We start from the raw sequence: 27311 nt of genomic DNA, 5'->3' as shown, positions 1-27311 counted from the left end.
AGAAAAATGCAGATTCTTATTCATGAAGTTCATAATTACAATTACTGAGAGTAAATAACAAAGTTCACTTTCTATTTGGAATTTAGAAAATATCACAAAAACTAAATTATTAGGTTAAACTGTATATACTGGTCTACTCCTGTAATGTGAATATATATCATTAATATGACATACATAACAAACTTTATAATCAACTGCATAGTTTTGACTGTTAAAGGTAAAAAGGAGCTTTATCTCAATTTTGTATTTGATATATTTTAATTATAATAGCTGTATAATAAACATTCATTTGGCTTATTAACATTTTTCCATATTCTTATACAGACATAATTATTTTAATACGAGAGCTGTATTTTGTCAACCAGATGTAACTTTGATTTACTTAAGCATTCTTTTTGTTTTGTTTTGTTTTGTTTTTGTTTTTGGGGGGGTGGTTTTTTGAGATGTGGTCTTGCTCTGTCACCTAGGCTGGAGTACAGTGGTGCCATCACAGCTCACTGCAGCCTCCACCTCCTGGGTTCAAGTGATTCTCCTGCCTCAGCCTCCCAAGTAGCTGGGATTACAGGCACCCACCACAATGGCCAGCTAATTTTTTGGTGTTTTTAGTAGAGACACGGTATCACCATCTTGGCCACGCTGGTCTCGAACTCCTGGCCTCAAGTCATGTGCCCACCTCGGCCTCCCAAAGTGCTGGGATTATAGGCATGAGCCACTGTGCCCACTTAAGCATTGTTTATTGAATAAAAATAATTTCCCCTTTAAGTTATGCTGCAATATGTATTCTTGTGCATGAAACTGTAAGCTTTAGCATGCATTACAGTATTCTTTCTTCAGGTACTTTGATTTTAGAGAGACAACTATTAGACTTACTAGACATCTACTAGGGGAATAATTTAACTGAAATAATTATTGTCATTGAAATGCCAGGGGTTTGGTCTAAGGCCCATTGCTTGCCTCACAGAAGTCCAATCCCTGAGACAATGAGTATTTCCAGGAAAGATGGCTTTAATTGGGTGCTGCAACCAAGGAGATGGGAGAGCAGTCTCAAATCCATATCCTCAATTGACTAAAATTAGAGGTTTATATAGCAGCAAAAAAAAGTAATTATGTGTAGGGAAAACAGGAATTAGTGAGGGGTATTAAAGAGGAGCTGGTCAACAGGAAGCAGTTGGTTGGTTCAGGCAGTCATGATGGGTGAGGGGGTCTGGTGTCTCACTGTCCAGATGCAGTGATCTGGTAAGTTTCAGTTCCTTGAGAATGTCTGGGTGGCCTGATAGTTGATTTCCTAAGAAAAGAACTCAGATAAGACAAATACAATTTTCTCAAGTTTTAAGACTGAGAGGGTGAATTTCTATGTTTATATAAAAAAATCATAAATATTAGTTCTATGGGACAGTTGGGCCAGTGTCATTATGATCTTCCATCTAATATCTATTTAAAATTTAAAACATGCTTTCTCTAAAGAGTGAATTTAATACTATAATGCAATAGACTTATAATGAATAAAAGACAGATTTTTTTATTCTTAAATTCAGGGTGCATGTACAGATTTGTTACATGAGTAAACTTGTGTCAAGGAGGTTTGTTGTACAGATTATTTTATCACCCGGGTATTAACCCTAGTACCCATTAGTTATTTTTCCTGATACTCTGTCTCCTCCCACCCTCCATCCTCCAATAGACTACAGTGTGTATTGTTCCTCTTTATGTGTCCACATGTTCTCATGAGTTAACTCCCACTTATAAGTGAGAGCATGTGGTATGTGGTTTTCTGTTCCTGTATTAGTTTGCTAAGGATAATGGCTTCCAGCTCCATCCATGTCCCTGCAAAGGACATTATCTCATTCTTTTTTATGGCTGCATAGTATTCCATGTTGTATGTATACCACATTTTCTTTATCTAATCTATCATTGATGGACATTTAGCTGGATTCCATGAAAAGACAGCTTATTTAAAAAAAATAGCAACCCATAAATTTTATCATTTACCTATTAATGAAACCTGCAAATCTGGAATTAATTAAAATACCCTTTTGTTGGTACTCTGGTACTCATTATGAATCTTTATTTCATTGTCAAAGCCTTTACATGGCTTTTGCAAGTTCCATTGAAAGACTTGCCTTAAAAACTTATAAATTTTTGCCACAGCATGTATCACCTTCTAATGTATTTACTGTTTATTTAGGTCTTTCTCCAGTAGGATATAAACTCCATGGAAGAAGATAATTTTGTTTTGCTCACAGATATATCCCAAGTGCCTAGAAAAGTCCCTTGTACAGAGCTTGACCACAATAAATATCTTTTACCTTAATCTTGGCTTGGCCTCTGCTGTCTATCTTTAGATAGTCTTCTCTTTTACTCTCACACTCTATATCTTTCCATATGTGGATTTATCTTACTTCTATATTGGTGTCACTTTCATAGGCCTTTGTTGTATGGTAGCCCCAAAAACTCCAGGCTTAATTCATCTATACAGCTACCCAGTTCCAGAGGAAATAGAGTTTCAACTTTCTAACAGCCCTAGTATATTCTCAAGGGTATGCTTTTGTAAGGCTGACTGGTTTATTTGCCCATTCCTGAGTCAGTCATTGTTATCTGGGTTATATGTAAGGATGAGAAATAGAATGCTCTAGTTATTGTGGCTGATAATCAAAATCTGGACTGAGCAAAAGCAGGATCCCTTGGAGCTTGTTAGAAATATGGACCCTAAGGCCCTCACTCAAGACCAACTGAATCAATTTGCATTTTAACTAGATTTTCTGGTGATATGCCTTTAGTCTGTGCCCACAGATGGAACTGGAAGAGTGGGGAAGGCAATGAAACCAGCCCCACCCAAGATGAAAGTGAAGTAGGAGTGGTTTCCCAGAGAAAACTCAAGTGCTTTTACCAGAGGGCAGAATGGATGTCAGGCATGCAAAACAACAGCTATCCAATGCAATATATAATATGTATTAAGCAATTATTATATTCCAGTCATTGTACTAAACATTTTCCAGGCATTATTTATTTAGTAGTCACAATATCTTGTAAGATATTATCAGGTAGGATACTTTATCCTTCAAAAAAGATAACTCATCATCCAAAGTTTTTGTTGAGAAGGCAGTGAGCAAAGTGATCTGTAATATGAAATCAGATAGTAATAAGTGCCATGGAAAAAAATTAAGCATGATAGAGGGATACAGACCTAGGAAGATGAGAGAAAGGGATCAATTTTGATAGGAAGGTCAGAATAAACCTGAAGAAGTAAATTTTGAGCAAAGACTTGGACCAAGTAAAGGACAACTCATGAAAGTTGCAGGGTAACACCATTACAGACAGAAAAAAAGTATAAAGTCTTGAATTGTTGAATTATGAATGAACATGGTATGTTTGAAGAAATGTAAAGAATAAAAAAAAAAGTGGGGCTAGAATGAAGATGTTACTGAAACACAGGGGTTCTGTCTGCATCCTGCTGCTTGCTGCACTAGAAGCCAATCACCAAGACAACCAGTACTTACAGGGAAGAAGGCTTTAATAGATTGCTGCAGCCAAGGAGATGGAAAATCAGTCTCAAATTCATCTCTTCAACTGACTAAAATTAGGGGATGATATAGCAGGGAAGAAATGTAACTATGTATGGGAAACTGGGAATTAGGGATAAGGAAGAGGAATTGATCAACAAGAAACAGGCGGTTAGGCAATTATGACAGGTGAGGGGGTCTGGTGTCTCACTGTCCAGATGTGGTGATCTGGTAAGTTTCAGTTCCTTTATATTATCTGGTTGGTTTCCTGAGAAAGGAACTTAGATGAGACAAATGTAATTTTCTCAAGTTTCAAGACCAGGAGGGCCATTCTTTCATGTTTATTCAAAAGAAACCATAAACATCACTTCTGTGGGACAATTGGGCTGGTTTCAAAGTGAGTATAAATGAATTCAGAAAGCTAGCCAAGAGCTATTTTCTAAAGGATCCTCAGGCAATGGTTAAGAGAGATTCAATTATTCTTAGTATTATGGAAAATCACGGCACACTTTTGGGCAAGGGAGTAACATGATTTGATTTGTATTTTAAATATATTGACTAAGGAACAGGCAATAGTGAATAAAATATAGGTAGAGGAATGTGAAATGTTTCAGGGCTAGTTAGGAGACTATTGCAATGCTAGTGTAAGCAAGAGATAGAAGAAGTTAGGACCAGGATGGTAACAGCAGAGTGGCTGAGGATATATTGTGAAGTACAGCCAACAGGAATTCCTAATGAGTTAAAAATGTATATGTGTGAGAGAAAGAAAATTATTTGTTTTTCCTTGAGAAAATCAGTGGATATTTGTGCTAGATACTGAAATGAAGAACCTTGGAAATGGAGCAAGTTGGAGAATCAAATTTTTGACTTGTCAAATTTGAGATGCTTAGTATATATCCCAGTAAAATTATTAGGTAAACAGTTGGATAACCTACTTTGAAGAGGTTTGAGTTTCAGATAAGAGTTTGGGGAACAAGTGAGATTACATATCAAACCATGGATCTGAATAATCTAATTCAGGCTCTGCAGTCACTAAATCATACAGTACAAGAAAAGTCTCTCCATTTTGTAGCTGCACACACTGGGATACAAGTCCTCCTCAGTCCCTGTGGTAAAGGAAAAGAAAGTTCTCATACTTGCTTTCCTATCTTTAAAATCAGAAGTGACATAACCCCTGTCTCTCACAGTTTATTGAGAGAGAGTTAGATATCCTTACCTAACTGCAGGGACCTGAGAAATGTGGAGGAGTACATGGAGGGTTTGTGAGGACTATTGTCTCTTAATATGTCTCACTTCTAAGAAGAAAAATATGGATTCAGAGAGAAAAAGCCACTCTCACCAAAATGTTAAGATAGCCTACCGTATTTTTTTGTGCATTTCTAAAGGTAATTTAGCATAATTATCTAGGATTAGAACAAAAGCAAGTTGCAGTGGAAATGCCAAGGGGCAGCTTAGAGGTGGCACGATAAGAAGGCTTTTGCTTTATTCAGTGATCTCTATAATTCTCCATTAGCCACTTTTTGCCAAATCTGAAGTGGACAATTAACGTTGTCTCTGACCTCATGTAAAATGGTATGCAAATGAAACTTTAAATTTTCATTTCAATCAGATAATTGCTCAAAAAAACCTTCTAGGACTTTATCTTTTAGAGCAGGGGTCGGCCACTGTGATCCATGTGCCAAAACCAGCTCACTGTCCATTTTTTAATGACCCAAGATCTGATTTTAAGTAGCTGAGGAAAAGTCAAAAGAATAATATTTCATGACATGAAAATTATGTGAAATTCATATTTCATTGTCCATAAATAAAGTTTTATTGGAAAACACATGCACAAAGAAACCCTTCTAGAAAGATATTATGGAGCCAGAACTACCAAATCTTAACATGATGAAAAAGGGAGGATGTTGATATTAAATAAGCTACCTCAATTAAATCCACCCACCTGAAAAATGAAAACAGAACAGTAGGGGGTGGAGCCAAGATGGCCGAATAGGCACAGCTCCAGTCTACAGCTCCCAGCGTGAGCAACGCAGAAGATGGGTGATTTCTGCATTTCCATCTGAGGTACCCGGTTTATCTCACTAGGGAGTGCCAAACAGTGGGTGCAGGACAGTCAGTGCAGCGCACCGTGCGCCAGCCGAGGCACAGTGAGGAATCGCCTCACTCGGGAAGCGCAAGGGGTCAGGGAGTTCCCTTTCCTAGTCAAAGAAAGGGGTGACAGATGGCACCAGGAAAATCGGGTCACTCCCACCCTAATACTGTGCTTTTCCAACCGGCTTGGAAAATGGCACACCAGGAGATTGTGTCCCACACCTGGCTCAGAGGGTCCTACGCCCACGGAGTCTCGCTGATTGCTAGCACAGCAGTCTGAGATCGATCAAACTGCAAGGCAGCAGCGAGGCTGGGGGAGGGGCGCCCACCATTGCCCGGCTTGCTTAGGTAAACAAAGCAGCCAGGAAGCTCGAACTGGGTGGAGCCCACCACCTGCCTCTGTAGGCTCCACCTCTGGGGGCAGGGCACAGACAAACAAAAAGTCAGCAATAACCTCTTCAGACTTAAATGTCCCTGTCTGACAGCTTTGAAGAGAGTAGTGGTTCTCTCAGCAGACAGCTGGAGATCTGAGAACGGGCAGACTGCCTCCTAAAGTGGGACCCTGACCCCCGAGCAGCCTAACTGGGAGGCACACCCCAGTAGGGACAGACACCTCACTCGGCCGGGTACTCCTCTGAGACAAAACTTCCAGAGGAACTATCAGACAGCTGAATTTGTGGTTCACGAAAATCCGCTGTTCTGCAGCCACCACTGCTGACACCCAGGCAAACAGGGTCTGGAGTAGACCTCTAGCAAACTCCAACAGACCTGCAGCTGAGGGTCCTGTCTGTTAGAAGGAAAACTCGCAAACAGAAAGGACACCCACACCAAAAACCCATCTGTACATCACCATCATCAAAGACCAAAAGTAGAAAAAACTACAAAGATGGGGAGAAAACAGAGCAGAAAAACTGGAAACTCTAAAAATCAGAGCACCTCTCCTCCTCCAAATGAATGCAGCTCCTCACCAGCAACAGAACAAAGCTGGACAGAGAATGACTTTGTTGAGTTGAGAGAAGAAGGCTTCAGATGATCAAGCTACTCCGAGCTACAGGAGGAAATCCAAACCAATGGCAAAGAAGTTAAAAACTTTGAAAAAAAATTAGACGAATGTTTAACTAAAACAACCAATGCACAGAAGTGCTTAAAGGAGCTGATGGAGCTGAAAGCCAAGTTTCGAGAACTACTTGAAGACTGCAGAAGCCTCAGTAGCCGATGCAATCAACTGGAAGAAAGGATATCAGTGATGGAAGATGAAATGAATGAAATGAAGCGAGAAGCGAAGTTTAGAGAAAAAAGAATAAAAAGAAATGAACAAAGCCTCCAAGAAATATGTGACTATGCGAAAAGACCAAACCTACGTATGATTGGTGTACCAGAAAGTGATGGGGAGAATGGAACCAAGTTGGAAAACACTCTGCAAGATATTATCCAGGAGAATTTCCCCAATCTAGCAAGGCAGGCCAACATTCAGATTCAGGAAATACAGAGAACGCCACAAAGATACTCCTCGAGAAGAGCAACTCCAAGACACATAATTATCAGATTCACCAAAGTTGAAATGAAGGAAAAAACGTTAAGGGCAGCCAGAGAGAAAGGTCGGGTTGCCCACAAAGGGAAGCCTATCAGACTAACAGCGGATCTCTCAGCAGAAACTCTACAAGCCAGAAGAGAGTGGGGGCCAATATTCAACATTCTTAAAGAAAAGAATTTTCAACCTAGAATTGCATATCCAGCCAAACTAAGCTTCATAAGTGAAGGAGAAATAAAATACTTTACAGACAAGCAAATGCTGAGAGATTTTGTCACCACCAGGCCTGCCCTAAAAGAGCTCCTGAAGGAAGCACTAAACATGGAAAGGAAAAACAGGTACCAGCCACTGCAAAAACATACCAAATTGTAAAGGCCCTTGAGGCTAGGAAGAAACTGCATCAACTAACGAGCAAAATAGCCAGCTAACATCATAATGAGAGGATCAAATTCACACATAACAATATTAACTTTAAATGTGAATGGGCTAAATGCTCCAATTAAAAGACACAGACTGGCAAATTGGATAAGGAGTCAAGACCCATCAGTGTGCTGTATTCAGGAAACCCATCTCACGTGCAGAGACACACATAGACTCAAAATAAAGGGATAGAGGAAGATCTACCAAGCAAATGGAAAACAAAAAAAGGCAGGGGTTGCAATCCTAGTCTCTGATAAAATAGACTTTAAACCAACAAAGATCAAAAGCAAGAAAGAAGGCCATTACATAATGGTAAAGGATCAATTCAACAAGAAGAGCTAACTATCCCAAATATATATGCACCCAATACAGGAGCACCCAGATTCATAAAGCAAGTCCTGAGTGACCTACAAAGAGACTTAGACTCCCACATAATAATAATGGGAGACTTTAACACCCCACTGTCAACATTAGACAGATCAATGAGACAGAAAGTTAACAAGGATACCCAGGAATAGAACTCAGCTCTGCATAAAGTGGACCTAATAGACATCTACAGGACTCTCCACCCCAAATCAACAGAATATACATTTTTTTCAGCACCACACCACACCTATTCCAAAATTGACCACATAGTTGGAAGTAAAGCTCTCTTCAGCAAATGTAAAAGAATAGAAATTATAACAAACTGTCTCTCAGACCACAGTGCAATCAAACTAGAACTCAGCATTAAGAAACTCACTCAAAACCACTCAACTACATGGAAACTGAACAACCTGCTCCTGAATGACTACTGGGTACATAATGAAATGAAGGCAGAAATAAAGATGTTCTTTGAAACCAACGAGAACAAAGACACAACATACCAGAATCTCTGGGACATATTCAAAGCAGTGTGTAGAGGGAAATTTATAGCACTAAATGCCCACAAGAGAAAGCAGAAGAGATCCAAAACTGACACCCTAGCATCACAATTAAAAGAACTAGAAAAGCAAGAGCAAACACATTCAAAAGCTAGCAGAAGGCTAGAAATAACTAAAATCAGAGCAGAACTGAAGGAAATAGAGACACAAAAAACCCTTCAAAAAATGAATGAATCCAGGAGCTGGTTTTTTGAAAAGATCAACAAAATTGATAGACTGCTAGCAAGACTAATAAAGAAGAAAAGAGAGAAGAATCAAATAGACGCAATAAAAAATGAAAAAGGGGATATCACCACTGATCCCACAGAAATACAATCTACCATCAAAGAATACTACAAACACCTCTACGCAAATATAAACTAGAAAATCTAGAAGAAATGGATAAATTCCTCAACAAATACACTCTCCCAAGACTAAACCAAGAAGAAGTTGAATCTCTGAATAGACCAATATCAGGCTCTGAAATTGTGGCAATAATCAATAGCTTACCAACCAAAAAGAGTCCAGGACCTGATGGATTCACAGCCGAATTCTACCAGAGGTACAAGTAGGAACTGGTACCATTCCTTCTGAAACTATTCCAATCAATAGAAAAGGAGGGAATCCTCCCTAACACATTTTATGAGGCCAGCATCATCCTGATACCAAAGCCCGGCAGAGACACAACCAAAAAAGAGAATTTCAGACCAGTATCCTTGATGAACATTGATGCAAAAATCCTCAATAAAATACTGGCAAACCGAATCCATCAGCACATCAAAAAGCTTATACACCATGATCAAGTGGGCTTTATCCCTAGGATACAAGGCTGGTTCAACATACAAAAATCAATAAATGTAATCCAGCATATAAACAGAACCGAAGACAAAAACCGCATGATTATTTCAATAGATGCAGAAAAGGCCATTGACAAAATTCAGCAACCCTTCATGCTAAAAACTCTCAATAAATTAGGTATTGATGGGACATATCTCAAAATAATAAGAGCTATCTATGACAAACCCACAGCCAATGTCATACTGAATGGGCAAAAACTGGAAGCATTCCCTTTGAAAACTGGCACAAGACAGGGATGCCCTCTCTCACCACTCCTATTCAACATAGTGTTGGAAGTTCTGGTCAGGGCAGTCAGGCAGGAGAAGGAAATGAAGGGTATTCAATTAGGAAAAGAGGAAGTCAAATTGTCCCTGTTTGCAGATGACATGATTGTATATCTAGAAAACCCCATTGTCTCAGCCCAAAATCTCCTCAAGCTGATAAGCAACTTCAGCAAAGTCTCAGGATACAAAATCAATGTACAAAAATCACAAGCATTCTTGTACACCAATAACAGACAGAGAGCCAAATCATGAGTGAACTCCCATTCACAATTGCTTCAAAGAGAATAAAATACCTAGGAATACAACTTACAAGTGATGTGAAGGACCTCTTCATGAAGAGCTACAAAGCACTGCTCAATGAAATAAAAGAGGATACAAACAAATGGAAGAACATTCCATGCTCATGGGTAGGAAGAATCAATATCGTGAAAATGGCCATACTGCCCAAGGTAATTTATAGATTCAATGCCATCCCCATCAAGCTACCAATGACTTTCTTCACAGAATTGGAAAAAAACTACTTTAAAGTTCATATGGAACCAAAAAAGAGACCGCATCGCTAAGTCAATCCTAAGCCAAAAGAACAAAGCTGGAGGCATCACGCTACCTGACTTCAAACTATACTACAAGGCTACAGTAACCAAAACAGCATGGTACTGGTACCACAACAGAGATATAGATCAATGGAACAGAACAGAGCCCTCAGAAATAATGTCACATATCTACAACTGTCTGATCTTTGACAAACCTGACAAAAACAAGCAATGGGGAAAGGATTCCCTATTTAATAAATGGTGCTGGGAAAACTGGCTAGCCATATGTAGAAAGCTGAAACTGGATCCCTTCCTTACACTTTATACAAAAATTAATTCAAGATGGACTAAAGACTTAAATGTTAGAATTAAAACCATTAAAATCCTACAAGAAAACCTAGGCAATACCATTCAGGACATAGGCATGGGCAAGGACTTCATGTCTAAAACACCAAAAGCAATGGCAACAAAAGCCAAAATTGACAAATGGGATCTAATTAAACTAAAGAGCTTCTGCACAGCAAAAGAAACCACCATCAGAGTGAACAGGCAACCTACAGAATGGGAGAAAATTTTTGCAACCTACTCATCTGACAAAGGGCTAATATCCAGAATCTACAATGAACTCAAACAAATTTACAAGAAAAAAAACAACCCCATCAAAAAGTGGACGAAGGACATGAACAGACACTTCTTGAAAGAAGACATATATGCAGCCAAAAAACACATGAAGAAATGCTCATCATCACTGGCCATCAGAGAAATGCAAATCAAAACCACAATGAGATAGCATCTCACACCAGTTAGAATGGCCATCATTAAAAAGTCAGGAACCAACAGGTGCTGGAAAGGATGTGGAGAAATAGGAACACTTTTACACTGTTGGTGGGACTGTAAACTAGTTCAACCATTGTGGAAGTCAGTGTGGCGATTCCTCAGGGATCTAGAACTAGAAATACCATTTGACCCAGCCATCCCATTACTGGGTATATACCCAAAGGACTGTAAATCATGCTGCTATAAAGACACGTGCACAAATATGTTTATTGCAGCACTATTCACAATAGCAAAGACTTGGAACCAACCCAAATGTCCAACAACGATAGACTAGATTAAGAAAATGTGGTACATATACACTATGGAATACTATGCAGCCATAAAAAATGATGAGTTCATGTCCTTTGTAGGGACATGGATGAAACTGGAAACCATCATTCTCAGTAAACTATCGCAAGGACAAAAACACCAAACACCACATGTTCTCACTCATAGGTGGGAATTGAACAATGAGAACATGGACACAGGAAGGGGAACATCACACTCCGGGGACTGTTGTGGGATGGGGGGAGGGGGGAGGGACAGCATTAGGAGATATACCTAATGCTAAATGACGAGTTAATGGGTGCAGGAAATTAACATGGCACATGGATACATATGTAACAAACCTGCACATTGTGCACATGTACCCTAAAACTTAAAGTATAATAATAATAATAATAATAAAAAGAAAAAAAAAACAGAACAGTAAAATTGACTGTTGAATTAAGTCCTCTGAAGATACAGTGTTTTGCCTCCCCACCAGGCACAATGACATCTCTTTGTATGATTTTGAGGACAATGTATTCAATTATTTCAATTGTAATAATACTTAATGAGAAATTCTTCTAGTGATTTTTTTTGTAAATACTAAATTGTTTTGAGCCTCTTATTTTGAAGGTTGCATTCCGGTTTGGAAGTTCTGAATAGAATTATTTCAAAAGCAAATATTTAGCTGTTTAAAAAGCCCAAAGACCTTGTTGTTTTCTGTCCAAACACCAGCTAGGAAAATCGGTATTTTCTCTTGCAAGGAAATGGTTTGGCTACTTCAGCATCAGAATGCTTTCTAATAACACTATGACGTTTAATTTTGAAAAAACAAAAATTCTGAAGAGACAAGGTGGTTGGAGCTAGTGAATGATGAGTTTTGAGAGTGTTGCTGCTTTGGAAAATAGTGGTCTGGTAATGGCATTAGTTAAAAAGACATTTAGATTGTCTAAACACTTGCTCTATTTTAGAGAACAATTTATTGGCTTTGTTACTTGGTTGGGATAGAATGTCCTAAATACTAGGCCATTTTGTGCCAGCATGTTGCATAGTGGCCTTAAAGAAGAGAGTTAAACATTGAAGTATTTTCAGAATAATCTAAGAAATAATTGCTGTCTTGTCACAGTTATTAGTTATTTCAATCAAATGCCAATTTTAATATTAAGGAGCAAACCAAGCTGTAATAAAATTTTATATAAAAATTAGCATTGTTATTTCTCAACTAGAAAACATTCTTTTATGATTTTCAGTGGAAATATTCATTTAAATGTCAAATATTCTATTATGTGAAACAAAATTAACCATTTTTCCTATATACACGTGAATATATTCCTGTTCATTTGTTTGTTTCTTTACACTTACATATTTACTAACTTTTTCAAGGACAATGGTAGCTTAGAATAACACAATAAATCAATAAAAAATTAAGTTTATGGTAACTAGATAGAAGTTGAAGAAAAAGAACACATGTACGGTCTATTATGTGAATTATTTCATATAAATTTCTTATAAAATCTACAGGTGGTGAGTAAGTGACTCTATAGGGAAAGTATGAATATTAACAAAAACAATGGCGCTACTAGAATTTTTTATTGAGGAGAAGCAGACATATTACACAGCTCAGTAAAGCTTTGATTATGAGATACTAAATGCCAATTTACATTTAGTTAATGAATTATTCAACCTAAGTAGTACAAGTACTTGGTGATAAATATTTGCATTTGAAAAGTCATAACCAATGGGAGAAGTGCTATTTATATCTATTTAACGTACTAATTCGATGGTAGTAAAAATCCAGTATAGTAGCAGCTGCATAAGCAATTGAATTTGCTGGAATTATAAAGAAAAACCTGATAACAAAGTAAATGGAGTAAAACAGTACTAAAACAAAAATAGCACAAACTGATTTGTGTTTCTCTGAAAAATTCCAGGTGTTGTCAAAGTGGATTATGGAGATGTGTCAGTCAGAAAAACACTAAGAGAAAATCTGAAGTGTAAGCCCTTTTCTTGGTACCTAGAAAACATCTATCCGGACTCCCAGATCCCGAGACGTTATTACTCACTTGGTGAGGTATGAATTATTTATTTTGGTTAAGTTATAAATGCATTTTGCAAATGGAGCAATTTCTAAGGAGCTCAGTATTTGTTATGAAAATGCTGTAAGGGATTTTTAATTGGATCTATTTTAAATAACTTCTCATATTTCAAGGACCATAAAGTCTTCATCATAAGGAATCATAAAAATGAGCAGAAATTTTAAGATTGAACAAAAAAATTTTTTTTCGACAGTTCTAAAGCTTTTGGTCATTTACACTCTTAAAATTTACTGTGTACCCCAAACACCTTTTGTTCATGTGGGTTACAGCTATTATTAATATTTACTGTATTTAAATTAAAACTGAGAACTTTAAAACCCATCTTTTACTAATTAAACATTATATAATAAACAATTACATGTTAATGTAAATAACATATTTTTGAAAAGTCAATATATTTTTTCCAAGCAAAATCAAGTAATGATAAGAGAGTACCATTGATTATATTTTTGTAAATTGCATTAATGTCTGGCTAAATAGAAGATAGTTGGATTGTCCTATGTGCTTCAGTATTCCATCTATTGCTGCAATGCAAGGCAGTCTATTACAATAGCCTCTAGAAAACTCTTGTACACTCAGGAGAATGTGAAAGTGAAAACTGCAAGTAATACCTTGGTACTATAACAAAAGTGGTATTGACTTTGTAGACACTCTGAGAACCATTGATCTGCACCATTCTTTTCTACATATTTATTTTATCTTGAAATACAAAAATGACTTCATTATAACTGTACAAACGTATATAATGTATGTATAATATATATATAACATGTTCGTACTATAGATAATTATATATAATATATTCCTGTATGCATCTCATAGATTGATGATTATATATAATATATTCCTATATATCATATATATCTCAATTGGTCAAAACAAGAATTATATTTCCTTTATGAATTATATCCTCCATATTGATAATTTTCCACTGAATAGGAATCAAAGCTACCTTAATATTGGTTGTGATTAAAGCATTTCAAGAGCAGTAAATAGGCCAGGAACGGTGGCTCACGCCTGTAATCCCAGCACTTTGGGAGGCCGAGGCAGGCAGATCACGAGGTCAGGAGATTGAGACCATCCTGGCTAACACAGTGAAACCCCGTCTCTACGAAAAATACAAAAAAAAATTAGCCAGGCGTGGTGGCGGGTGCCTGTAGTCCCAGCTATTTGGGAGGCTGAGGCAGGAGAATGGTGTGAACCCAGGAAGCGGAGCTTGCAGTGAGCCGAGATCGCGCCACTGCACTCCAGCCTGGGCGACAGAGTGAGACACCATCAAAAAATAAATAAATAAATAAATAAATATGCACTTAGGAAATAATGATCAAGTAAACATGTTCTTAGATTTAAAATGCCATTGTTGTAGATCATAATGGTAGCATATCTGGAAATGTATATGGTTCAATCTAATACTTTTTTGGGTCATCTGCCTTAACGCTCTGTAACTTTATAGACATACCTTACTTACAATTAACTAGAAAAAATGAAAGGAAAAAATACTTGAGGTGACTGGAGCCCTAGCTGAATCGTTTTCAATGACTGATTTAAGTGCTATATTCATGCCTTATTGTCCAAGTCTCCACTTCCTCATTAGCCATGTAAATATCTCTCTATAGAGCTTGATTTACATATATTTAACTTTCATCTGAATAATGTAGTGAAAAATTTCATGGTAATAACGTTGATTTTACCACTTTCTAAGTGTATGACTTTAGACTAGTCATTTAGTCCTGTGCCTCAAAGTATTTTTTTGTTTGTTTTTATTGGAGAAGGGGGTATTGTTGCTATCATTTTCAAATATGTAACATCCTCATGTTGGCACTGATCTCACAGGGATTTATATTTAATGCAGAAAATATACTACAGTGCTTTTTAAAATAGAACAGTCCTTGCATGTTAGTTATTATAAATCACTGAAAATCTCTGATAAAGTATCTAATACCCTTATCACTTTATTGAAAATTTGTTTGAACTTTCATGAACCTGACTATATCCTCAGAAGAAAGGAGTTTTTCTATTCTTATTATAAAATGTTTCTGTCACTGTTGTCAGTGGACCCAAATCATTAATAAACATCGATTCCTTTTTCTAAAAGGAGGAATGACCAAGGGCTGTAACAGGACAGAAATGAGCAAAGAGGACTTTTGGAAATTCTCTGGGGCCACCAAGGTGACTCCTGAGAAAGACTCAGGGCTCTGTAACAGAACTAGGTGTTTACTTCCAAGTTAAAAATCCAATTTTGTGCTGTCCTGTACTACATCAAGGAAACCTAATTCACATTCTAAAATGTAAAAATAAAATATAGTGTGGGCAAATTCCTTTGTACAAACTACTGATTTCAAATTAGCTATCTTCTACAATGGGTCAGGTGACCATATTTTAATCTGTAGAAATACTTTAGGAAAAGATTTTAAAGAGAGGAATTGAGCCTTTCATAGCATCTAAAAGAGGCGGTATGGTGTACTGAAAATATTCCAGCCCCTGAAGTCAAGCATAGGAGGGTTCAAATCCTAGCCTTACAGCTTTCATTTCAAGTGGCATGAAGTATCCTCTCTACTACCTCTGTCAACAGAATAAAGATAATAATACTGGGTTATAGTGATGACTGAAGACATAAAACATCCAGCCCAACGCCTGGCAAGAATAGTAGCACACCAGTAGTTACAGTTATAATTGTTACAGCTACCATTCATTGATTTCCTATGCCAACAGTTATTCTAGGTGCTTTAGATGAATTATGTAGAAATTAGAACAACTTTCATGACTTGGGTTTTATTATCACAGGGTTAATAAGGAAACTGACACACAGGAAGTTTATGTGCATGGCCTATAGGTCACACAGCTAGTTAACTATTGAAATTAGGATAAATTACGTGCTAGTCCAACACTAAGGCTCACTTTTTCTTATAACTAGAAGGAGAAATAGATGATTTTATTATATTTTAATCATTCAAAATGTTTTTATTAAATAAGAACATGAAGCTGAGTGTGTTGGCATGTGCCTGTGGTCACAGCTATTCAAGTGGCTGAGGCAGTAGTATGGCTTGAGCCCAGGAGTTCAAGACCAGCTGAGTAACATAGTGAGAACCCTTCTCTATTTAATAAAAATAAAAAAAGAACTTGAACTATGTCTTAGTCCGTTAGGGCTGCTTTACCAAAATACGTTAGATTGGGTAATTTATAAATAATATAAATTTATTTCTCACAGTTCTAGAGATTAGGAAGTCCAAGATCAAGCCGATTTAGTGTCTGGTAAAGGCTTCCAGGATGGCACATTGTCGCTAAGTCCTCATATGGAAAAAGAGGCAAATGATATATCCTCACATGAACAAAGCGGCAAGACAGCTCCCTTCAACCTCTTTTATAAGGGCACTAATCCCATTCATAAGGATGAAGCCCTCGTGACTTATACATTTCCCAAAAGGCTCTACCTCTTGAATCTTCTGATTCATAGTTAGACATGTTACCTCTTGCGCCACTGGTGGTCTTGGCTGCACCTCTTAATACCACTACAGTGGGGATTAGATTTCACCATGAGTTTTGGATAAAGGCGTTCAGACCACATCAAACTAAACCTTTTGTTATATGTTGAAAATACAAAGTCAAATAAGGAAAGACCTTTACTCTTAAGCCTTTCTACCAAAATAGGGATGTGGAGGTGGGTAGGGCAAGAGAGAATCAAACAGGTAAAGAAATTCAGTAGAAGTAAAAGATGCCCTGCATGGGTTATGTGGTATAACGGCTGTTTAAAAAACCTGATACATTTAAGAGATAAATTAAGTTCTGTGGTTTCTGGAGTATTAATGTACTGTAGTTTTCCACTTTAAAACTAGCCTTAAAGAAATGCAATCCAGCATCTGTTTCCATGGAAACAGAAGGACAAATTCACCAAGCACTACCTCCCAATTCAATTTTGCATGGCCCTGTATACATAATTTAAGATGGACATTTTGATAATGAGTTAGAGTTGAACTGTTAATGAACAACAGTCATTTACTAAAGCTTTTTCCTTCTTACTGCCTGTTATTAACCTTTATTGGAAAAATGTAAAAAAATATCTTTCCTTATGTATAAGGCACTTTCTCTTAAATAATTAGAGTCCCAAAGCAATATCAGGTGTTCAAGCTACTTGCCATCAAAACAAGAACAATATTTCTTTGCAGTATATTCATTTGTACTTCTCACTGAATTTGAAATGAAATTGTATGGCTTTAACAATTTATATATTTTTAACTTCAATGTTTTTCAAAGTCTAATATTGCTGTGTATTGGTGAATATAAATGTTTCCTTGTCAATTTCTTTTTATAACTTTCCTTGCTGTATTGGAATATATAAAGGCAAATATGGTATTCAGTTTCTCTATTATATACCGTCACCAAAGTCAATAGTTATTGATATCAGATATCTGCATCTTAATTTATTTTATGTTTGCATCTTACTCAAGTAATTGAAATATTACTTTATCCAGCCCATGAATTACATGCAGTTTCCAATGGGAAGTTAAAAGCTGTGCAATTGCTTTGAACTAAAACCTTTAAGTAAGTTAATGAAGCATGTGTCTTTTAGACTCAGTAAGCAGATCATAATGGAATAAGGAAGTTGAGCTCTTTGCAGCATTAAATTCTCTCTTAACTAGCCCTGAAGCTTATGTAGATTTAACATGCTGGGTTCTGATCTTGTAAATTTAAGTGTAAGATTGAAAGAAATGGCATTCTAAAATAGAATGTCTCAGCCCAAATTTTTGGGTTATGACAGGCTTTCTGAAAAAAAAACAAAAGTACATTGTGAACTAAAATTGAACACAATCTGAGGGCAAATGAAGGAGATGAGGATTTCAGGAGCCAAGTGACAACTCCTGGTGCTTAAAATTTGCATTTGCGTGTTGCTTTGAAGATGTTTTGACATTAGCTTATGCATTTTGTATTGTGTACTTAACCTCAGGATTTCTTTTTCCTCTTGTATCCTTTAGCCATAGTAAGTAGTTAAAGTTCTTGCATATATTGGTATTGTATTCCTTAAATATTGCCGAAGAGCAAATTTACGTAACGGAAGACAGACATCCATGAAGCTGCTAGGCTGCAGAGATTAAGGGTAAAATCAGTTACTGCCAAATGCAGAAGCTAAAACGCTTAAAAGTTTACCCTTTCTGTTGGTAATCAGATCTATTTATAGATTCACAGTCTTCTTGGCCCTTTAATAGGATGACCAGCAAGAAAGCCTTATTTTAGGTGACTTACGTAAGTGCGGACATTTTTCTGTTCATTTTATTTCCAAAATTCTTGGGTACTCAGTTGCTAATTTTTATCCCGGGGTTTCTGAATATGTGTATGTATAAGGAAAATATGTCACCCTTTATTGGATGGCTACCTTAAAGTATGTTGGGCTAGGTAACTCACCTCGAACAAAGCGAGCTATTTTTATTACCTGAAAATATTGTATTTTTTTAACTTCATATTTCTAATAAACTAAAATTCATTCTAATTTTATTACTTAAATGTGTATTGGCACAAACAGCTGCAACAAACTATATGCCAGTTTGGCATTTATTCAGTTCTCTCAGGATTTTGGTTGTCACTGTTTTTGTTATCCACCAAATAAATTAAATTGTTTATTTTTCTATGTTCTTTACTTTTGGGGGCGAAGGGATTTCAGATATCAGATAATAATAATTTTTGAATCTCACAGTCATTAATCAAGGACCTTCTAAATCCAGTTCTGCATAAGTGAAGTCAACTTGAATTGTTTCAGTATACAGATTTTGTTCTCTGATTTATTCACAATTAGATTAAATAGAAAATATACTTTAAATGCATATCCACAAGAGCAATCATATTATGGAAATATTAAGCTCTGGAATTCACTGCAAATGTGCTTATTTCCATCTTTACAAAGAAAAGAGAAAACAAATGAGGTTGACATTTGTAAAATAATGATAAAAAGTAACATGCAATTGAAGGATAAACATATATGTTGGGGTAATTAAAGTAAAATAATGCTAGTTTAAGTTTAGACTGTCTTTAGAATGGATTTTCTATGAGTTTTTAAAATGCAAAGATTGGTGGTGGGGGCGTGGGCAGTATATATCTCTCTTTTAGAAATGGAATTCTCATTGCTACTTGCTTTTACATTCCAGCAGAGGGAGCAAAAGCTAATGAACAAATTGTATAAGTGATAAGAACATTACCAATGATGCTGCAATGCACAGAAACATTTAGAAAAAGTCTTGCTGACTTCAAACATCAGAACACAAGTGGGAAAAATGCCCTCAAGTTTATGTCATTAAGAATTGTTTTCAAGCAATAAAAGATTATGTGTAAACATAGAAATCTCAAAGCAGCCAGCCAATTAAAGTTAAAACTATCTTGGCCTTGTGCCATACATGCAGAGCTCTACCATAACGTAAAGAATGAATCAAAAGAGTTTACCAGATCTTAGAGCTACCAGTGTGTGCTACTATTTTGATTCAAGTTCTAGAACAGACTTTGTAAAGAATTTTTAATTGATAAAGTTCTTTAGTTGTTGGTTGCTTTGATTTTTCTCAGGATTAATGACATGACCAAGCCATTGTTACTGTCAGGTAATTACGGTACCAGTGACAAATTGCATCTTTTCTGAAATTTCACTTCTTCCCTTGAGCAACATTCTTTGTGAGTATGTATATGAGGTCTCAAGGTGTTCTTAGAAAAGTTCTGATTTTAAAATTATACATGATCATCTTAAAGTTGATTATCCTTTACATCTCAAAAGATGAGATCCACAGTTTCAACTCTCCCATATGCTAGTATTGAGATACATGTTAAGATTTGTTTGTTGAGAATTGTTAGAAAACACCAGTGACTGTTTTTGTATTTTGAAGACAATATAGCAGATGCCTACAGGGTTGGGCTCACTCACTCGGGAACAATTTATGTGCTTCTATCTGCCCCCTAGGTGTGCATGGCTTTAAAAAAAATCTGAATATTATAGGCTCAGTGATAAAAAAACTTTCCAGATTTTAGGCCAGGCATGGTGGCTTACGCCTGTAACCCAGCACTTTGGGAGGCCAAGGCGGGCGCATCACTTGAGATTGGGAGTTTGAGACCAGTCTGGCCAACATAGTAAAACCCCATTTCTACTACAAATACAAAAATTAGCCAGTTGTGATGGAATTCTATGCCTGTAGTCCCAGCTACTTGAGAGACTGAGACATGAAAATCACTTGAACCTGGGAGTTGGAGGTTGCAGTGAGCCGAGATCACACTGCTGCACCCCAGCCTGGGTGACAGAGCTGGACTCCGTCTCAAAAAAACAAAAACGAAAAAAAACCTTTCAGATATTGTGTCTATCCCAGGTGATATGTCCCTCTTATTTTTTTAAGATGACAATTGATATCCTGATTTCCTGACACTCTGTCCTCCACACTGCTAATCTCTCAGGTCACCCTGGATATAGACAGAAATTATTTGCCTGATCTCAGCTCATCAGGATGGCACTTAAGCATAAAGAATACTTTGTTTTTTAGGCTTTTTGACTTGGTCCCCCAGGCCTAATACCAGGTTGCCTTTGTGTATCTTGTTTCATGTGTCTTCACCTGTTGTCTAGATAACCTCTGTTCAAGCAGAACTGAGTCCTCCCTTGCTCCTTCCAGGCCTCCTTTCTAACAAACACTGCCTGCCTGTCTGGAAGTCAGGACTGGCAATTCCCAGACTCAATAGAATACCTTTACGTTTTGTTTTGGCAAATTAGTTAACCTCTCTGTATCTTAATGTTTTTGTTTGTAAAACGGGAGTAATAGGTTGGCACATACAATTCAAATAGTTTCTAATTTATATTATTATTATCATCATATTGGAGGTGGTGTAGTGATTGTCTCTCTTTTCTCCCTGTGGTAGGTTTCCTAAACCATTGACTCCTGTCTATTGCTATTCTCCCAGATCTACATCCAGCCAGACTTGACTTCAGTTCCTATTTTGTATCCACTTAGCACCTGCTGCATTCTGAAGGACAAGTAATATTACACATCCACAAACTACAAAACCACATTGAATGTGAAATAGTTAGAATGTGCCAGAAATAGGATAGGCTTCTTTTCATGCAGTCCCCAAGATAAGTCTATTCTGGAATTCTGGAAAAATTGGTGGCAGCAATGACATAATGTGTGAATCTCTGAATTTTCCCATTAAAACAGAAAACGACTAGGACAGCAAAACTTAAAAAAATGATAAACAATTTTGACAACAAATTTAGGTGGCAAAGTGTTCTCACAAATCCTCAAATATGAGCTGACATTGTCATGACCCACATGATACTACAATTTTTGCAGGAGACAACAGAGGAAAGCAATGAGGTATTTGATGGAAATGAGGTCAGGATAACACCTAATTTTCTAATAGATACTCATGAGAAATTGTTTCAGGCCAATTGGATAATACTAGCTGAAAATGGGAGAAGTACTTTGCAGGTGAGCAAAAAAACTTCTCTCTGATATCTGAAGGGTCTGAACAGTCTGCAGTCTGTGAATTCTTGAAACTCACTAGCTGAAGCTCCTTCTCAGAAGACACTTCGGGGAATAAAGCCCAACTAGAGTGGAAGGAAAAGGAAATGAATGGTCCAGATTAAAATGGGTGAGGTAAATGGGGTCAGGAGGTCTCAAGAAATAGAAGGGTAATTATTTTTAACACTTCAGAAACTACAGGAAAAAGGTGTTCTATATTTGTGAAATTAGAAATGGTCTTTTGATCAACCGTTTCCCCTTAACTGGGTACAGTCCTTGATTTCTCTTTATTTCCTTAAAAGACTAGGAAAATTGATCTTATGCAAAAAAGGAAAGACGGAAGAACAAAAGGAAGAGAGAAAAACTAGAAAAGCATGACTGATGTAAGAAAAAGATAGTAAGAAGTAGAATGGTATCTCTGCAAACAGTGCAAGCACACCAGTACATTATACTCACAAGACAGAGGAAAAGTGTAATCTAATATTTCAAAAGATGCTAAAATAAATGCCCTAAATGATAGAATATAGAAGAGAATAACATAAATCAAATTTAGAAAAACTGAAATGTACGACTATAATGCAGGAAGGAATTAGAAATCAAAGACTTAAATCATTTCCGAAATGAAGGCCAAACTTGTAAGAACACATGAGTGAATAATACCAAGAGAGTATGCCATAAGAATTTTAGAAAAGAAAAAGGAGCAACTAAAAAAAAAATTGGAAACTAAATTGTTCAATTGAAAGTGACACATATAGAAAATAAGCAACAAGACCCAAAATATTAGGATTTCCTAAAGAGAAAAACCAATGAAATAAAATGAACATTAATAACTATAGGCAGGGTGCAGTGGCTCACACCTGTAATCCCAGCACCTTGGGAGGATGAGGCTGGTGGATTACCTGAGGTCAAGAGTTTGAGACCAGCCTGACCAATATGATGTAACCCCATCTCTTCTAAAAAAAAAAAAAAAAAAAAAAAAAAAAAAAAAAAGACATTGACCAGGTGTGATGGTGGGTGCCTGTAATCCCAGCTACTTGGGAAGCTGAGGCAGAAGAATTGCCACCACTGCACTCCAGCCTGGGCGACAGCATGAGACTCTGTCTCGAAAAATAATATAATAACTATAATTCCAGGAAACTTTTCTGAAAATAAAATTGAAACGATAATGTGAAAAGGGACACTACATCCCTGCGAGAGTGATCCATAATGAGTAATGTCAAGATGCATTGTAGTAAATCTCCAAAACTTAAGAGAAAAAAAATCAGTTTGGCTTCCAGGGAAATAGATACTTGTAAGAATTAAGGGGGGAAAATCCCAGATTGTCATCAGAGTTTTCAAAGGAATCCTTTACTCTGGAAGTAAATGGAATAACATTTAAAAGGTATTCAAGTTTAGTCAGCCATGGATTTTAGATCTATCAAAGTGATTTTCAAGTATAGCAGCCACAGATACGATTATCAACATGCAAGAACTCAAGACTATTGTTCCTGGTAAATAGAAATAGCATTTGCCCACTTGTTCAGGCCCAAAGCTTGGCATGTTTCTTGATGTCTTTGTCTCATAACTCACATTCAATTCAGTGGAAAGTTCCAGTGGCTCTACCTTCAAAATGTATCTGAAATTGGACCTTCCACCGCCATTGTTATTCTGTTAATCACCATCATCTCTTGCTGGCATGACTACAGTGGCCTTCTTCTTATTTCTCTGCTTCCGGTCTTTCCTCCCTCCAATCTGCTCTTTGCACAGCAGCCACAATAAGCTACTATGATACCATGCCTATGCTAAAAATCTCATGATTCCTTACATTACTTAGTCTGGGATACCTCTCTAACCTGCCCCTTGCTCACTGCAATGCTTATACAAGGCTAGTCCATTATTTCACTCAGTATTGTCCAACTACAGGGAGCATCCATTTGCTGTTCCCCTGCCCAAAATGTCCTTCCATAGCTGAAAATATGGTTGTTCTCCTCTTCATTAAACTTCAAGTGTCTTTATTCCAACTGACCTTTCCTTTCTGAAATAGTACCACCTCCTTCACTTTATCTACCCTTACTATGCTTTGTATTTCTTCATAGGACTTCTTGATTTTCTGACATATTACAAATCTATTTATTTGTTGCTCTCTTCCTTTCTAAAACATAAGCTTTATGAAGGAAGAAACTGTGTTTATTTTTGTTGCTTTCTGTCTCCTCAGCACCTCAGGTAGTCCCTGGTATGAGATATACATTTTCCTGATACTACTACTCTATTGAATAAATGAATTCACGAGAGGTGTTACACACTAAAACATTAAAGTGTTATCTTTTGTAGAAAATAGATCAATAATAGGTTGTTACTGAAGGCAAATTATTTTGGAGCCATTCTTAAAGGTTTTTCTTAATTTGTCAAAGAGTAAGATGGCATGCATCTCCGATAAGTCCCTTTCCAATACCACTGTCAGAGTATGTACTAGGCTGAATATGGCTTTGAATTTTCTGCTTTCCAGCAAAGAGAGAAAGCCTTACAAACAATTCAAGCTGTAACCCCTATAATTATTAATTAGTACCTATTCAAGTACCATGCGCCTAGCAGAGATTCTTCTAATCAGATTGCATATCTTACATCTAAAAATGAATTAGCCACTTTGTGAGATGTGTATTTCTCTAAGTATTATGGCATTATACTGTTCTACACTCTTTTAGGAAGCTAAATAGCAATAATGTATAATCTTATTATTTTCAAGAAATCTTTTATGAAAAGTCAATAAAATCTGATGTAAGGGATTTAAAAATAATTCAACTTATATAATTTGATCAGACTCTGCAACCTACACCATCCTATTTACTACATCATACTACAATTTATCAGTTGTTACCTTCTTTAATCCTCTCCAGCTGCAGGTCCTGAAAGGTCTTTTGCCTATAGTTTCAATGCCTTCTAGTGCCTGGACCACCTGAAATCAGATTGAGAATATATTTCAACCCTATATGAACTGGTACGGGTTTTGCTTCTAGAAGCCCGTGCCCTTTCCTTGTAATATTCAGTGTGTGTTTTGTCTTTTTTAATGGGTTGCTGCTCATATTTTTTTATGAAAACACATATAACTCTGCTCTAAATCTCAGCCCCTTGAAACAGGGCTTGATGACTCTGTCCAGTTTTTTCTAACTTTTACCAAATGGGAATTCTGATCCATACTATTCTCAGTTATTGATGGGGGCCTTAATGCAAGTCATACCACTTTCCCCAACTCCAGGTACTAGTACTTGGCCATGAGGTTCTGCACCACAGAAAAAGTGAATTGTATAAACCAAATTCATCCTCTATGTGTTTATGTAATAAGTTTCTCATCTTATTCATTAGCCAATGTGAGGAAACTTGTACTCAGAGCATAGATAAGTAAATAGATGTGTCCAATAACTCTACCAAGCGAACAGTAAAATATGCATGTCTATGGTTCAGAGATACAAACTTTTCAAAAGCAGAGTGGACAAGCATAAATACATACTTGGGGTTGAGACTAAGTAAAAATCTGAAATATCCCATTCATTAGAAGGTTTTTTTTCTTTTTTGCATTCAATTGTTCTTGATTCAGTCAGATTAGTATCTTTAAAGTCAATTATTGGTTTTGTAATTACATTTGGCACAAATATGTATTAACTTTATGTTAATTATGGGACTAATGCCACATTTGAATGTAAACCAAGAACTTTATGTCTGTAGTCAGCAATTCAATCTTGCTTTTGAGGAATTTGTAATGTGAAATCACTGTTTAGCCTTGTAATAGCTTTCCTTAGGGTCAAGCACTTCCCAATAAGTTTGGCATTAGGCATGAAAGAAGATGCATGAATATGTTTTACTCACAGATATAAACTGTAATCTTTATTAATACACAGAATGGAACATACAGTAATGAAGCAATCTAAAAAGAACATAAATTTCAATATTTAGCCAATTTGTTTTTATTTCCTTCCATGCAGTAGTATAGGAGTTCAAGAATAAGTCAGTGGTTATTTGAGTGGAATATGAAAAGTGTGTCCTAATTTTTAGAGGATTTGGGGAAGAATTCCTAATTCATAATATGCAGCTGCTTCCTTCTTCTATGATACTATGCTATAAACAGGGAATGTCTCTTGATTAGATGCCAATGCCAATTCTGCTCAAAAACTTCAGGAGTTTAGAAATGTATACAGGTTAAGAATGGACACAGAAAAAGACAAATATTTAAAGCAATATGTTTTTCTTGGAGAAATTTTCTTATGAAGTTGTATTATTCAGTTAACAATAGACAGTAACATAAGAAGGATTTGATGACTTAAATAACTGTCTGATTTATGTTTTATCCCCCCCTTTTGTGTGTTTCCTTTAGATAAGAAATGTTGAAACCAATCAGTGTTTAGACAACATGGGCCGCAAGGAAAATGAAAAAGTGGGTATATTCAACTGTCATGGTATGGGAGGAAATCAGGTAAACTCTCCCTTTTCATCAGCTTCATATTTTAGAGGAAAAATATTGTTAAAACTATCAGTGGAGACCATGGCTCACATGTTAATAACTATAAACTGAGCTTAGTAAATAAATGTGCACACAAATCTAGAACTAATTTGGCTATTTTATTGTCCCAAGGATCTTAAAGGAGAGCTGAAAAATTAAAATAAAAAGAGCAACACTTTCAGTGTGCCTACAGTTAATGAAGATATCCAAATATTTTAGACACATCTCATTTTATCATGTATGAGCAAATGAGGAGTACATTTTATTCTATGAACTGAATATATAAAATAATTCCTCAACATTTGTGATGTTTTCCCAATGGTTATTATTCTCCATTTCTTTTCAGATTTTTATGTATGTTATGATTTTTAAGAGCTTTTGAAGTTTAATAAAATGTTTATAGTTCAGTGTTGAAAGGTGACTAAAAGTCTTAGACAGCTTTTCTTGTGTGTGACAAGAGTTCTTGTGCTCTCCTTAAGCAATGGAAAATTGCTTTGCATGGTGGGCCACATGGAGGCTATTTGGCTGTGAGTCTTCAGGACAGAGCTATTTTACTGCCATGGCCACTTTGAGAGGTAGAATTTGGAGTTCCTGGGAACTATACCAACAAAGCAGAGTCTAAGGTAGCTGATCCTCTGTAAACAAGTTATCTACAGAAGTTTAGGAGAACCACAAGTTTTTTATCCAGAGGTAGAATTTCTGAGTTAGTGTGAACCGAGGTTGCAGAAGTTATCCTGTCCAGCACAATTATGGTTATATTTGTGTCAAGATTTATTACAAAAATACTTGTTGATTCTTGCACTATAAAAAAGAAAATGAACTCTGTTGAGTTTTGGCACACCATACTTCAAACAGGGCCTGTGTTATTCAATGGAGAACATTAAAAGGAAGTTTCTCCCTTAAAAATTATTAATTTAAAAAATCCTAATTAGTGTTCCAAACTGTCAGTTTGAGCTAGAAAATATTTAAACCAAATTTCTAAATTACAGCATGGGAAATTGACCTTATGGGGGAAGAGGATAGAAACAACATAGGCAGACTAATGACAAAGCATTCAGAAATGATTCCATTTATTGTTTCACTGCTTCA

The 27311-nt window shown here is 36.5% G+C and overlaps 1 protein-coding gene across 5 annotated transcripts in view; it reads left to right on the top strand.

Annotated features, from left to right (window-relative positions):
* GALNT13 (polypeptide N-acetylgalactosaminyltransferase 13) overlaps positions 1 to 27311 on the top strand; it is a 595812-nt gene that overhangs the window by 522909 nt on the left and 45592 nt on the right. For 4 of the 5 annotated variants that reach the window (XM_003274969.4, XM_030795859.1, XM_030795860.1 and 1 more), the window contains exons 10-11: positions 13113 to 13252; positions 26097 to 26195. In XM_003274969.4, coding sequence (XP_003275017.1) covers positions 13113 to 13252; positions 26097 to 26195 — 239 coding nt within the window. The remainder of the gene's footprint in view (positions 1 to 13112; positions 13253 to 26096; positions 26196 to 27311) is intronic. The other variant, XM_030795862.1, reaches the window with a different exon arrangement.

Source organism: Nomascus leucogenys, chromosome 17 (genome assembly GCF_006542625.1).
Source record: "Nomascus leucogenys isolate Asia chromosome 17, Asia_NLE_v1, whole genome shotgun sequence".
NCBI lineage: Eukaryota > Metazoa > Chordata > Mammalia > Primates > Hylobatidae > Nomascus > Nomascus leucogenys.
Note: the sequence above shows the minus strand (reverse complement) of the source record. Positions and strands in the feature narration are given on the sequence as shown.